General features: G+C 46.8%; 1 protein-coding gene across 1 annotated transcript; it reads left to right on the top strand.

Moving 5' to 3' along the window:
* Positions 1 to 12,185: 12,185 nt before the first annotated feature.
* Positions 12,186 to 13,292, top strand: LOC140221621 (uncharacterized). Its single transcript, XM_072291364.1, has 2 exons — positions 12,186 to 12,724; positions 13,136 to 13,292. Exons 1-2 carry the CDS (start codon positions 12,186 to 12,188, stop codon positions 13,290 to 13,292), a joined length of 696 nt encoding a protein of 231 aa, XP_072147465.1.
* Positions 13,293 to 13,885: the final 593 nt, after the last annotated feature.

The following is a 13,885-nucleotide window of genomic DNA, read 5'->3' as shown; positions in this document are numbered from 1 at the left end:
AGAAACCCACTCAGCATAACGACACTGCCGAATAAACCCTGCTTCAATCAATCTTGTGATCTCGGCCTTTATATCAGGTAAAATTTTAGGATTACAACGTCATGCAGGCTGCTGATATGGCCGATACCCTGGTTTTATAGGCAAACGGTGTTCTACAATGGACCGATCTAGACCAGGCATTTCATGGTACTCCCAAGAAAAGCAATCTCTAAACTCTCCTAACAAACTTGTTAACTCACGCTTGTACTCGGGGTCTAACCTAGCACTAATATACGTTGGCCTTGGCTTGCTGCCGTCTCCAAGGTCCACCATCTCTAATGAATTGGCAGACGTAAACCCATGCCCAAGCTTTCCATATTCTCAGACAAACTGATCCATTTAATTTGATTCTTCAGAGCCAACTACTTGGATCGATTGTAGATCGAAATCGGATACCTTCAGGAAGTTTGTGCCCCAAGTCCTGCTAGATATGCATCTAACGTGCTCATAGCTCCATTGTTGCGCGTCAGCTGTGGCAACACTGTAGGCGGAGTCGGCAGTGACTACTTCAATAATGTCGCCAATCCAATGGACGAGACATTGGTGCATTGTAGATGGGATGCAGCAGTTTGTGTGGATCCAATCTCGCCTGAGCAACATATTATAGGACCCTTTGCCATTAATAACAAAGAAAGTGGTGGGTAGGGTCTTACTACCGATGGTGAGGTCGACGCAGAGTGCTCCTTGGGCCAGAGATATGTTGCCTTCGAAATCCTTGAGCATCATATCCGTCTTGATTAAATCTTCTTCTCCCTTGCCTAGTTTGCGGAACATAGCATACGGCATGATGTTCACGGCAGCACCCCCATCTACCAGTAGCTTAGTAACTGGTCATCCGTTGACTTGACCCTTGAGGAAAAGAGCCTTGAGATGCTGGCATTTTTCATCCTTGGGTTTTTCAAAAGTGGTGGTCATTGGCTCCAGAGCCAATTTTGCCATCTGCTCCTCTATTTCTGTTGCATTGTTGCGGTCAACAGGAGCCATGAACTCCATCGGCAAGATGAACACCATGTTGACGTCAGCAGCCGAATCTTGGTCGTCGTTTTCTCCGTCAGCTTTTCTTCTGGGGTGCCAAATTTGAGACTTGACTCCTCTCTTGTCCACCGCTTGCCTTTGTTCCTCTTCTTGCTGCTCCCATTGGCGCAAACGTTGGACCCTCCTTTTTTGGGACTTAGTCAGACCGTCTGAGCACCACCTAGGGTTCACTGGTTTGCTCAGCGGTTTAGCACATTCCGAGTCTGGCTCGTATCCCAGAGGACCTTCGTTTGAGACTCTTGCGTCGGCCATCTCTCCCAACCGATCATGTGCACTGGTTCTGCCCCCCAGCCGATTACGCTGGTCTACTCTGCCCCCAGCCGATCACGCACTGAAACGTGCCAATCCTCTTGCTCGTGCCTGTTTCTACTGATCAGCTCTAGTCCTCGATCCTTGGAGCATGATCTCTTGAACGGGCGGCTGCTGCGATACTGATCGTTGCAATCAGGGCAGCTATCGGCCGATGGTAGCCTGAGGTTGTTTTCCCAATAGTGGATGAAGAACGGGCATGTCCAGTGATCCTCATGTCGACACATCATCTCCTCCCGGCGCCTCGCGTCCTCTTGTTGCCTCTGGTACTTGTCGAGTAGGTCCCAGGATGTGACAGGCCGACGTGGTCTCTCCGAGCCTTCGCCTTCGGTTTCCATCCTCCCTTTTCCTTTAACATCTTCGGCTGAGGTCTTGTTTCTGGGGTCCACTGCACCGCTTCTTCTAGCCGATTCAAACGTCAACACTTTTGTTTGGAGTGAGTTCTTTCCCACATCAACCCTATTAGCAGGAAAGGGGTGCTGGTCAATCTTCATCGGCTTCGCTGGCTTTGTTGGGACCTCAAATTTAATTTTTCCCTTGCTCGATAGCCGACTGTATCTGCTGACGGAAGACTTTGCAGTCGTTGGTGTCATGAGACGTGGCATTGTGCCACTTACAGTACTTCATCTTTTTGAGCTACTTGGCTGACAAAATTGTGTGTTTGGGTGAGAGTTTGATTTGTCCCTCTTGAAGCAGCAAGTCGAAGATTTTTTTGGCCTTAGATGTGTCAAAACCAAACGTCTCCGGTTCCTTTTCACCGAACGGGCATGGTATTGGTTTTTTCCCTTTTACCTACTCTGTAAGGCTGATTTCTGCTTCTTCCTCCGATTCGGACCCTTCCACGTACGCCACTTTTTTCTAAAAATTTCTTCACTGGTCGAAAGGGCGTACTTCTTGGCCGGATAGTCGATGAACAATTTGGCTCAAACTCTCGAACTCCTGGGAAGCATATTTCTCTTTGATATCTGGCAAGAGTCCCTAAAAAGCAGTGTCGGCCAACTGGGCATCGGTCAAAACCTCCCTGAACCTCTGTATGTAGCTGGCCACCGACTCGTCGCTTCTTTTCTTGAGGCCTGTTAGATCTGAGAGCTTCATCTCGTGGACCCCCGCAAAGAAGTATTTGTGGAATTGCTTCTCCAAATCGGCCCAAGTGATGATGGAGTTAGGCAGTAGTGTAGTAAACCATTGAAAGGCTGACCCAGACAGGGATGACGAGAACAGACGCACCCTCAGAGCGTATTGTGCAGCAGCCTCTCCGCACTGGATGATGAACCTGTTGACTTGCTCCACCGTAGACGTATCATCTAGGCTTGAGAACTTAGTGAAATCAGGCACTTTGTACTGATGCGGGAACAACAACAGGTCATAAGCAGGTGGGTCCAGTGTCTTGTACGTGTAAATCTGTAAATTTGGTTTTAGCCCGAACTAATCTTATATTATGTTAGCTATCCTTGCTGTCCGGTCCACTTGTTGCTATTGCTGCTGTTGCTGATGTACAATCAGCTGAGGAATCGGCATGTGTTGTTGGACTTGTGGCACCACAAAGGTTGGTACGTGATGCAGATCTTGCAGCTGCGCTATCACCTGAGCAGCCGATGGCTGCTATCGCATGGGGTCAGCCTAGCATAGTGTATCCGCTGCCTCATTGTACAATACTATCGGTGCCGCAGTTCTGAGTGGATCAGGAGCGCCTGCCCCCTACCGATTTTCAAGGTGGTTTGCTGGTATTGCGGAGCTATCGGCCGAGAGGCCGATGAAAATGATGCGTGAACTAGAGATTTCCCATAACTAGTGGATGGGTCCAGGTCAGCAAGTGTTGCCGTCGTCCCCCACGGTGCCGAGTTTGAAAACGGCTGTTGTGTGGGGGGAGCTGGTGCAGAGTAAAATGGTGCTTGTGATTGATAGAGCGTTGCACGATTATATCCCAGGGGCATCATAGTGTTGTACCCCCCACTCTGCATCTGCATTGGCTAAGGAGCCGACTGAGGCAAATTTGGCACCGTTGAGAAGCTTCTGATTGGTGCCATGATGGGAGGGGTGTAAGCTGGTCCCTAATACCCCTGAGCTACGCCGTTGACCAAGGAGCTAATGACGGCGTTGTACACTGTGTTGCTCATCAGCTTGGACTAGTCGATCATAGCCTGATAAACAGACTGATGGATCATCTCAGACATCTTTCCTGAGTCCTCGGCAATAGTGATATGGCAAGGAGGTTGAAGGGCAGCCTTCCTGACGGTCTCCCCACTTCTGGTACGACTAAAGGATTGCAGGCATGCCTTCTTGTATTCTTCCAAAGCCTTCGCCACCTCTTCCCTCTAGTCGTCCTTGAGGTCTACTTCAATGATTTCAATGATGTTATTGTGACAACCCTAGTAATTAAGCAACTAAATTAGAGAATCATCAAAGTGATTAAGAAACTAAATCAAAGAATCAACAAAGGACTAAGAAATAAGTGAGAGCTAACTCTAAGTTGCTAAGAGTTAAGAACCCAAAAACATCTTAGATTTTTGGCTAGATGTTAAAAACTTCTTCTGATGAGAATAACTTTTGAGGCTGATAAAAACCAACTTCACATAAGAACTTAAATTTTGGCCAATATACTAGGGGTAGTCCTTTTCAAGTTGAACACCTTCTACTCACAACACTTCGTCTGATTTTGAGCAGAGGATGTTCCAAAATTGAGTAGACGATCGGTCAAGTTTCAAATCCAATTCCAAAATAGCTTTGACCGACGTTCCACCAAAGGACCTACCATCCTATCTTCAACTTCATCGAGCTTTTCCTTGTTGATCTTTATAAAAGTCATAGCACATACCTTGTTCCCGAACTTTCACTTTTGGAAGTTAAACCGCGTAGTTCAAACTTGGTGTGAGAATACGCATTAAACCCGACACCTTCATCACGACACGTATCATCATGCATATTTAAGCATCACGAACATCTTTTTGTGCATAGTTGTCTGTTATGAGCATCATTTGTGCATAAATGAATATTTTGACCATGCATTGTTAAGTGCCCAGAAATTCATCTTTTATTGGTGAAAAATCAAATTTGTGAAGGAACCCCAATTTATTCCATACAACTGTGCTCACAAATATGTTATTAAAATACTAGACACCATTTAGTTATTTTACAATATTTTTATCAAATTTTTCAGAGATGTTTTCTTGGGTTAAAAATTCATTTATAGTTGAATTTTAGCTGTTTTGTTTTGATGATTTTGTGCAAACCATAAAAGCTTTTGAGTTGATTCTTGTTGCATTGGATTCTTGGTGATTTTATCTTTCCATCGAGTATTTTTGGAGAATTTTTGGACACTGGTAGCTAGGTCGTTTAAGGGGTCCAAGTTAGCATGTTTTATTTTCTCCACGGGCCCACGCGTCAGTCGTCTTCCTTCCCTCTCCACACACGTTGCAGACCAGGAACGACACTGGGCGCCCATAGCACCACGGGGCTAGCATGCACGGAGCTCCTCCTTGCCGGATTGGCCGCCCGGACGATGCCTACGTGAAATTCCAACCTTGCCCCGTCCTCCCCCTCCTATATAAAGCCCCCTAACCCTCCTCTTCCTCCATTGCCAGTACAACCTCCAAGTTTTCCCAAAACTTCGCTGCCCAAATTCGTCACCGTGGTGCACTCCCGGCCCGATTCCTCGCAGCCTTGGCGTTTACTCATCGTCCCACATCCATTTTGCTACTTCCCGGTCGTCCTCCCTCAGCGGACGACGCCCTCCACGGGAGCTCCTCCGCTGCTCATTCTGACTGCTCCAGTGCGCCGCCCTCCTCGTCACTGGCCCCTTCTGGTGAGCCTCCTAGCCCCGTGCGCCACCCCTCTCGCTCCCTAAGCCGCCCCTTCTGTTTCCCCCACCTTCGGCCCCAAGTCCATGGCCGGCCGTGCCTATTCCCATGCGTGCGTGCCTGTGTGGTGTATTGTTGGTGCGTGGGGGGCTTCATTGGAGAAGAATAAGGAAGTGTAGGGGGTTATGGGGAAGTTTCAGGGATGTTTGCGCAATTAACCCGTAGACCTAGGGGGTAGATCGTAAGATCATCTCGGTTTTGTTTATTTTCTAGATATAAAAAGGCTGAAACTTTAAAAATTCGTAGTAAATTATAGAAAAATATTAAAATAGCAAATGAGGACTTTTTGGAATCCTTGTGAGAAGAATTACACAGTAGATTCATAATATGATATGTTTTAGTAGAAAGTTTCTGATGTTTTTATTTATTCCTTACAAAGTACTTTTAGAAATCCTTTTGACTTGGTTGGGTGCATAGTTTGAGTTATAGAGGTCCAAAACCTGTGATTCCAGTTGTGTTGGTCTTATGATGACACCCTCTAGCTAAGAAAAATATTAAACATGCTAGTTGTGTACTGTTTTTAACATGTTTTGATTTAATCTTGATAATTAGGCAAATTCTAGGTTGCCGTGCTTATCATTTTCATATCTAAAGTTGTGGTGCTCCAATCGTTGTGAAAGTTTTATGGTAGGCTATATGTGGTTCTCTTGTGCTGTGGTAAAAATTTCATACTGATAGGTACATGTATAACTGAGTTATTGAGTTAACTTGTTTATTGCTTCATAAATGGTTTTAAATAAGTCATAACTTTCATGTAGGTGTAAAAATGGGAAATGTGGTTCCACTACCTTTGTATGATGTTTTTCTACCATAATAACATATTATGTGGCTATGTGTTTATAGACAATAATGATCTTTAGATTTATCTTGCTTTTACATGCTTTCTTGCAAGAGCAAGTTATCTTTTTCATAGCAACTAAATTATACCACTTGAGCATGTGAGATTTATACAGTAGCCATGTTTTGATAACATCTATCATCCATAAAAATCTCAGCTCCCAATGAGATGTTTGCCACATCACCTATAATTAATATATATGCTTACTATATAATTGGATGATGAAAGTTTGCTAGTAGATGCATATACATGTGAAGCTTTTAATCATTGTTTTTTAGGGGTACATATGATGCTAAGTTATGATAAGTAGTGGTTAATCTTTGAATATGACTCATATGTATGCTCTCATGTTAAGATAACAACTACTTATATAAGTTCTTCACCTTTGCTTTGATTCTTGCTTAAGGTATTTAGGGTGTTCCATGTTATCTAAAGCTAATGCTAATTAACTATGTTCATACTATTTGTGAGCTATGTGTTTAACTTATGCATATGTTACCTTGTTAAAGAACTAAATGAAGAACCTTGTTGCATATGTACTGAAATGGCTGCTAGAGCAGTTCTATTGTGGCAATATTTTTGTGATGCAAATGATGTTTTCTGTAAATATGGTGAACACAAAAGTTGTAGGTAACTTCATAATATAGCTTGTGTTAAATTTTCATGACCATAAGCCTGATGGTTTAGGCGCTATAGATTTTACAAGTTGATTGTCAGGTTTTGCATGCTCTATGTATAGGTCTGAATGATTGTGTTGTTTGACTTAGCCAATCTTTGAATCATGTCTTGAAGATAATAGAATAAGTGTATGGTTTTGCATGAAATTTTACAAATTGTTAAAGATCACCCCTTTTGGTGGTCTAAATCTCCAGTTATGAGCTTGTAAAGTGGAATGACAGAATCTGTCCTAATCTGAACAGAGATGTCTTCTTTGTGATGTTTGACCTGGTTCACTTTGGTTTTAGCTTGTGGTGTTTATAACAAAGTTGTTCATGGGTTGTTAATCTTTCTAAAAAGTGTAGAACCACCTTGTTGTGAAAGCTATAAGTCCATATATGGCTGTCTGTAGTTTAATGTCAGAATCTGTCCACGTTTGGACAGATTTGCTTCTTTGTGTAGCATAGTCTTGTTAACTGTTTAATCATCTTGAGATGACAATAATAGAGTTATAGATAACTTAATAAGGTTTCTAGAAAGTTAATAATCATGGTTGTTGGAGGTCCAGAACTCCAGATATGCATCTGTGAAGTTCGTGTGTCTTGACCTTATTATTTGTTGAATCAGCTTTTGGTGTGAGTAACAAAGTTTTAGATAATTTCCTTAACTTTACAGAAAGTCTAGGATCACCGTTTTTGGATGCTTATATCTCTAGTTATGGTTAAAACAAGTGACTACTGTGCTGCTGTCCAGATTCAGTGTATGTGCTTAAGTTATTAGCTTAAACTTGATGTTGCCTTGTGTGTTGGCTAGTTAGCTCATATCACTGTTAGAGTTAAATTATCTACCTGAGAATCTTATAAATGTGTTATATAATGTTGATCAAGCACTCAACTAATAAATGATCATGTGTGGATGTTGCTACAAAATAACCTTGTTGCATAGCTTGCTAGAACCTTAGTGATGTTAGTATGCGACTTGCTTGTGTATGAATTGTTTAAAAATAAATGTAATATACTTTGATCACCTTCAACTTTATGGCTGTGTGATGTTCTTATGTATGCCATGTTGATAAGCACCATCACCCTAGTTCTTGTATGATGCTAGGCTTAATTAGCTCTTGATTGTTAAATGCTTGCAATAGCTTGACTTGAGTTAACTAGTGTGCCATGCTTGTTAGGATTGCTATCTCTATGGAGACTTGACTGATAATTAGTTAAATAACTTGCTCTCTAAGTTCTTATATCTTGTGGTGTAACCTTGTGCGTGTCCCGAATGTTTTTGTGTGATGCATCTCTTTTTACTGTTCTTCATATTCATGTTGTTGCACCTTGCATCTCATCTAGATACGCTAGATAAACCACGTGAAGGATGTGATGATAGAACCGAACCCGAAGACGGTGTATGGTGGAGCTATCCTGAAGATGGAAGGACTAAGCATGTGCCGAGATGGGAGATGTTCGCCAAGCGAGTGTCGTCTAACAAACACTAACCTAGTGTGGTTTCCAGGCAAGCCCCGGAGCATGTCCCAGTTTTCTAAACTTTTGCAATGATTTTATGTTGATTATGATTGTGCATTTAAGTTACTAGGCATTGTTTGAAACCTTAGATGCATGAACTTAGTACCCTTTTTATCTGAACACTAGCATGATAAGTCGCGTAGATGCAATGCTTAATAGGACATGGTAAAAGTCGAGTGATTTCCTGTCACTCACGAGTTATAGGAGTTGTTTGTTTACTTATGTTACAACCATAAGGACGACAGGCAGGGCAGGGCCTTGTGAACAGTTTTGGTGGTCGGTGGATTGCCCCGTCTGTCGAAATGAAATTGGACTAAGGTCGAAACGTGTCGGTGTTCGTGATCAAGTGTTTGAAAGTACTAATCTCATACCTAGTATGGGATGGGGAAGCCTAGTATCTGATTGAACTGGGGCGTGGCATACTCCCCCGGCTGTCCTTGGAATGTCATTCCCATGGTGCATCATGTGGGTGCAAGTGCGGTCATAGTACGGCAGAGGCTGGGATTATGGAGCATTGCATGCAAAAGGCAGTTGGCCCTGACACGTGCCTAAAGGATTGATGGGGATGGCTCACAAATGAAGCGACCCCTCGTGGTGCGCGGATGTCGTGAGATTAGGTTCGCCATGCATGTTTAATAAATTCGAATCGATTCGTCTGCCTCTCATAGTTTGGGATTGAGTAAAGGTTATTCTGCACTGAGTAAAGATGGAACATGATGATGATATTAATCTTGATGCTTGTTCTTTAATTGTTTGGAAACTATGCTTGCCTAGTATAAGTTGCTAATCTAGACTGGTTAATGAACTTAGAACTTGAGCTAAAATATTGAAAGTAAGGACCAACTGTAGCACAGTCCGCCTGAATGCTGTCTCTGAGTTGCCAACTCTGGTGGCCAGCTCCGAAGATAAAGAGTCCGGCAAGACCACCACCTTCGGTGTTACCGTCCTTGCCCCGTGAGCGTCCCCAGTCACCGAGCTCTCGCCATCCCCCTCCAAAGGAGCGGTGAGGGGTGGCAGGGTGTAAGGTATTTTAGCTATGTGCGAATAAATCAGCAAGCACACGGATACCGTTGTAGCTTCACCTCAGAGTATTTGAAGGGTATATGTTGACGCTTTTTCTGGCCAACACACCAAATTGTGCTAGATCACGTGTGGTGGAACATCACCTCGCGAGGCTCCTACCTCTGGCTGGTCAGACTGGTTTGCACAGGTGCAATGTGAAAAGACCATCAGGATGGTGTGTCTAGGGTTGCTCTGAGATCAGCAGGCCACTCAGAACGTTCTCAACCACGGTCGAGACGAAGAAGGAAAGCAAAAGGGTTGGAAAATGGAGATAAAAGTAAAGATAAATGTTTTGTTCAATTGGGATGTTAGCATCAATCGGCCACAGTCCTTTATATTCGTAGGGTGGTAAGGTCTTGCCCTGCAAGGAAATCCTAGTACAAATCTTAAACTACTAGGACTCCTTAATTCTACTCGGATTAGGGTTGCATCGGTCAAACCGATTGTACCTGCCAGTCAGACCGGTCGGCCTTGCTAGACCAGCTACAGGATCCATGACCGGTCAGACCACCTGGAGGAACTAGTCTTATTGGTTGGTCCCAGCCTGACCATCTTGCTTCCAATTTTGGGCTCCAACACATGTCCCCTTGTTTTTTGGTAAATCATTGCGTGCCAGAAAACAAAAATAAACCTAAGGTCAATGTTCCTTACAGAATCCATCAGCCATTCATTGTAAGGATGATATTTGAAGATATCAGCCATGTTATATTAAGCATCTTGCCAAACACTTGGATAATACTTCTTCAAGTACCTAGCATTGAGAGCTCTAGGAAACTGTTGTCCTTGCAAAGTTTCCACCATATAGGAATTCCCAAAAAGCACCTTCACAATCTTGTATGGCCCCTCCCAACTTGGAGACCACTTGCTGAAGGATCGGAAAGGTGACCAGAGCGAGGGGCGTGAATGGGAGCTGATTCAAATTTTCTCAAAGAATCTTGGATAAAGTCCCAAACCCAACCACAAACCTCTCTTCCAGCAAAATCAAGTCCACTTAGCTATACATGAGCTAATGGACCTAGGAATGATGCTAGGAGTCCAAATTTAGATTAAAGGAAGCCAGAAAGAGTCCAAACAAGTATCGGAAGAAAGACTTTGAAAACCAACATAAAAGTTTGGAAAAATCTGGATAAACCTTCAGAAAATTCTGAATTTTCGGAGATTTCCGAAAAAACCTTCAGAAATTTCCATAGCTGGAATATTCCAGAATTCCCAAAATCAGCCTTCGTGAGGAGGGTGAAAAAATCTGAAACTCGATCAAACAACCTCCAAAAATCACGAAATTTGAACAAAAGCCTCACAACAACATTCCAAAGGTGTTCCCAAAGTTTCAAGTTGAAAAGTTTCAAGTTTCCAGAGGCCCGTCAGGAACCTCTATAAATAGAGGGGTGGGGGCGCCCTAGGGTTTACATCTTTTGGCGAAACACACCTGCCGCGCCTCCCACGCCCTCGCCTGTTGCAACTCGCGGATCTAGCAGTCCGGCTTGCGACGCTTCCTTCCTGCATGTGTGGATACCTTGGAGGTGTTGCACCTACAGCACTTGGACGAGCCGCCGACGAGCCACGACGAGCCGACGACGAGCCGCGGCACCGGAGGCGATCTTGCTGCACGTGGACGAGCTGCTGAGGAGCTGCTAGACGTGATCGACTACGTACGACTACGTTGATCGACTACGTACGACTACGTGATCGTCTTCACTGCATCGATGCATATCTACATCTTCCGCACTAGTAGTGCGTCGAGTGGTAATCCCGTGATCCTTATACGGCAGTTCTTCCTGGTTATACGCGGTAGAATTTTTTTAATTGCGCTAGTGTAGCCTACCTCGTATCCCAACAACATCATGGTCAAGTCCAAGAAGGGAACTAGCCTTCGAGAGGCTGAGAGACAAGCGCATCAAACTCAACCCTGAAAAGTGCATTTTTGGGGTCCCACGGGGCATACTGCTCGGCTTCATCATCTCCGTGCGTGGCATCGAAGCCAACCCGGAGAAAATAGCGGTCATCACAGGATATCTTGCAGCCCTGAGCCGCTTCATCTCACGCCTCGGCGAACGGGGGCTGCCTCTCTACCGACTCCTAAAGAAGACCGACCGCTTTGTGTGGACCGCCAAGGCCCAGGAGGCGCTTGACCGGCTCAAGCACGTTCTGATGAAGGCCCCAATCTTGGTCCTGCCAACCGACGGGGAGCCACTCCTGCTCTACATCACGGCAACCACCGAGGTGGTTAGCGCAGCCCTAGTGGTGGAGCGAGAGGAGGAAGGACATGCCCTCAAGGTGCAGCGCCCGGTGTACTTCGTCAGCGAGGTCTTGTCCAAGTCCAAGGCTCGCTACCCCCAGATCCAGAAGCTCATCTACGCAGTCCTCATCACGAAGAGGAAGTTGCGCCACTACTTCACCTCCCACCCAGTGACGGTCGTCTCATCGTTCCCCCTCGGCGAAGTGATCCGGAACCAGGATGCCACAGGGCGGATCGCGAAGTGGGTCCTCGAGCTTATGGACTAGGGCATTACCTACACCCCCCGGACAGCTATCAAGTCCCAGGTACTCACCGACTTTGTGGCGGAGTGGACAGAGATCCAGACGCCATTAGCGCCAGAGAAGCAGGAGTACTGAACGATGTACTTCGACGGGTTGCTGATGAAAGCTCGCGCCGGAGCGGGACTGGTCTTCGTCTCCCCCCTCGGCGTGCGCATGAGGTACATGATCCGCCTCCACTTTCCTGCATCTAACAATGTCGCCGAGTACAAGGCTCTCCTCAATGGGCTTTGCATCGCCATTGAACTAGGCATCTGACGGCTGGACATCCGGGGCGACTCCGAGCTAGTCGTCGAGCAGGTCATGAAGGAGTGGAGCTGCCACGACCCCAAGATGGCGGCGTACTGCAATGAAGTCCGCAAGCTTGAAGACAAGTTCGACGGCCTGGAACTCAACCACGTCACTAGACGTTTCAATGAGGCAGCTGACGAGCTGGCGAAGGCGGCATCCGGCCGAAAGCCCGTCCTCGACGGCGTATTCATCGGTGACCAATACAAGCCCTCAATCCACTACACAAAACAAGGAGGGATCGGCAACACGCCATCAGCCCCAGACTCGGGAGCCGACCCGGGAGAGGTCGGCAATACGCCATCTACCCCGGACTTAGGAGCTGACCCGGGAGAGTTCGGCAACTCGCCACCTGCCCTGGACTCGAAGGCCGATCCCTCTGACCCCGAGGTCATGGAGATCGACGCGAACCCAACAGAGGGGCCCGACCCCCCGCCTGGCTGGAGAGCCCTGTACCTCAACTACCTCATCCATGAGTTGCTCCCGACGGACAAGATAGAGGCGCGAAGGATTGCCCATGATGCCGAATCCTTCATCATTGTCGACCAGGAGCTCTACAAGCGGAGCCACACTGGCATCCTCCAGTGCTGCATTCCGATCAAGCAGGGAAAGGCGCTGATACAGAACATTCATGCTGGAGCCTACAGCCACCACGCCACGCCAAGAACCCTCGTCGGGAACGCCTTCTGACAGGGCTTCTACTGGCCGACGGCAGTAGCCGATGCCACCCACGTGGTACGCACCTGCGAAGGGTGTCAATTCTTCGCGTGCCAAACCCATCTGCCCGCCCAGGTGCTCCAAACCATCCCCATCACGTGGCCCTTCGCGGTCTGGGGACTAGACCTCGTCGGGCCCTTCAAGAAGGCACCCAGGGGCTTCACCCACTTGCTTGTCGCTGTCGACAAGTTCTCAAAGTGGATCGAGGCACGACCGGTCACGCAGATCAAGTCCGAGCAGGCGGTACAATTCTTCACCGACATCATCCATCGCTTCAGAGTCCCCAACTCCATCGTCATGGACAACAGCACGCAGTTCACCAGGAAGATGTTCCTCAAGTTCTACGACAACCACCACATCCGACTGGACTGGTCGGTCGTGGCACATCCCCGCATGAACGGGCAGGTTGAGCGGGCCAACGGCATGATACTCTAGGGTCTCTGTAATGACCTTGGTTAAATCAGCCGAGTTAATCTTAATCCGAGTCCCAAATTCCGTGTGACGACCGACCCCAAATCTTTCAGTTAATCAACTTCGAGTCCCTAATCCCCCTCTCAGTTTTTCCCGAGTTGAGTGCTGTCAGAGCTGTCAGAGCTGTCCCAAATTGCGCCCTGTCAGAGCTGCGCCCCCGACAATCTGTTGCTTCACACTCGCCCGCGCGACCGTAGCCGCCTGTCTTCTCACCTGCACGCCCTCGCTTCTAGCGCCGTTTCCCCAGTCACTTCCATCAGATCCACCGCACGACGACGCCCGCCTCCGCCAAATCTCAACCACTGACAAAACCACGCCTGCGCTGCCCTGTCTTCGGTGCCCAATGACCGCTGGTGTCATCCCCGAAGTCCTGCTCCGCCGCACCGCTACTCAATCGCCACCCCGGCAGCGCACTCCATCGCTTCTTCCCGGTCTTCACGCTGCTCCAACTCTCTCTCTCTCTTTCGCGCAGCTATAAAAGGGAATGCCAGAGTCCCGTCGGAGTCCCCTTCGCCATCGCTGCCCTCCCGCCTTGCTCTCTGTTCGTGCTCAAGGCG

This window comes from Setaria viridis, chromosome 1, assembly GCF_005286985.2.
Source record: "Setaria viridis chromosome 1, Setaria_viridis_v4.0, whole genome shotgun sequence".
NCBI classification, from domain to species: Eukaryota; Viridiplantae; Streptophyta; class Magnoliopsida; order Poales; family Poaceae; genus Setaria; species Setaria viridis.
This window is presented reverse-complemented; position numbering and strand designations above follow the sequence as displayed.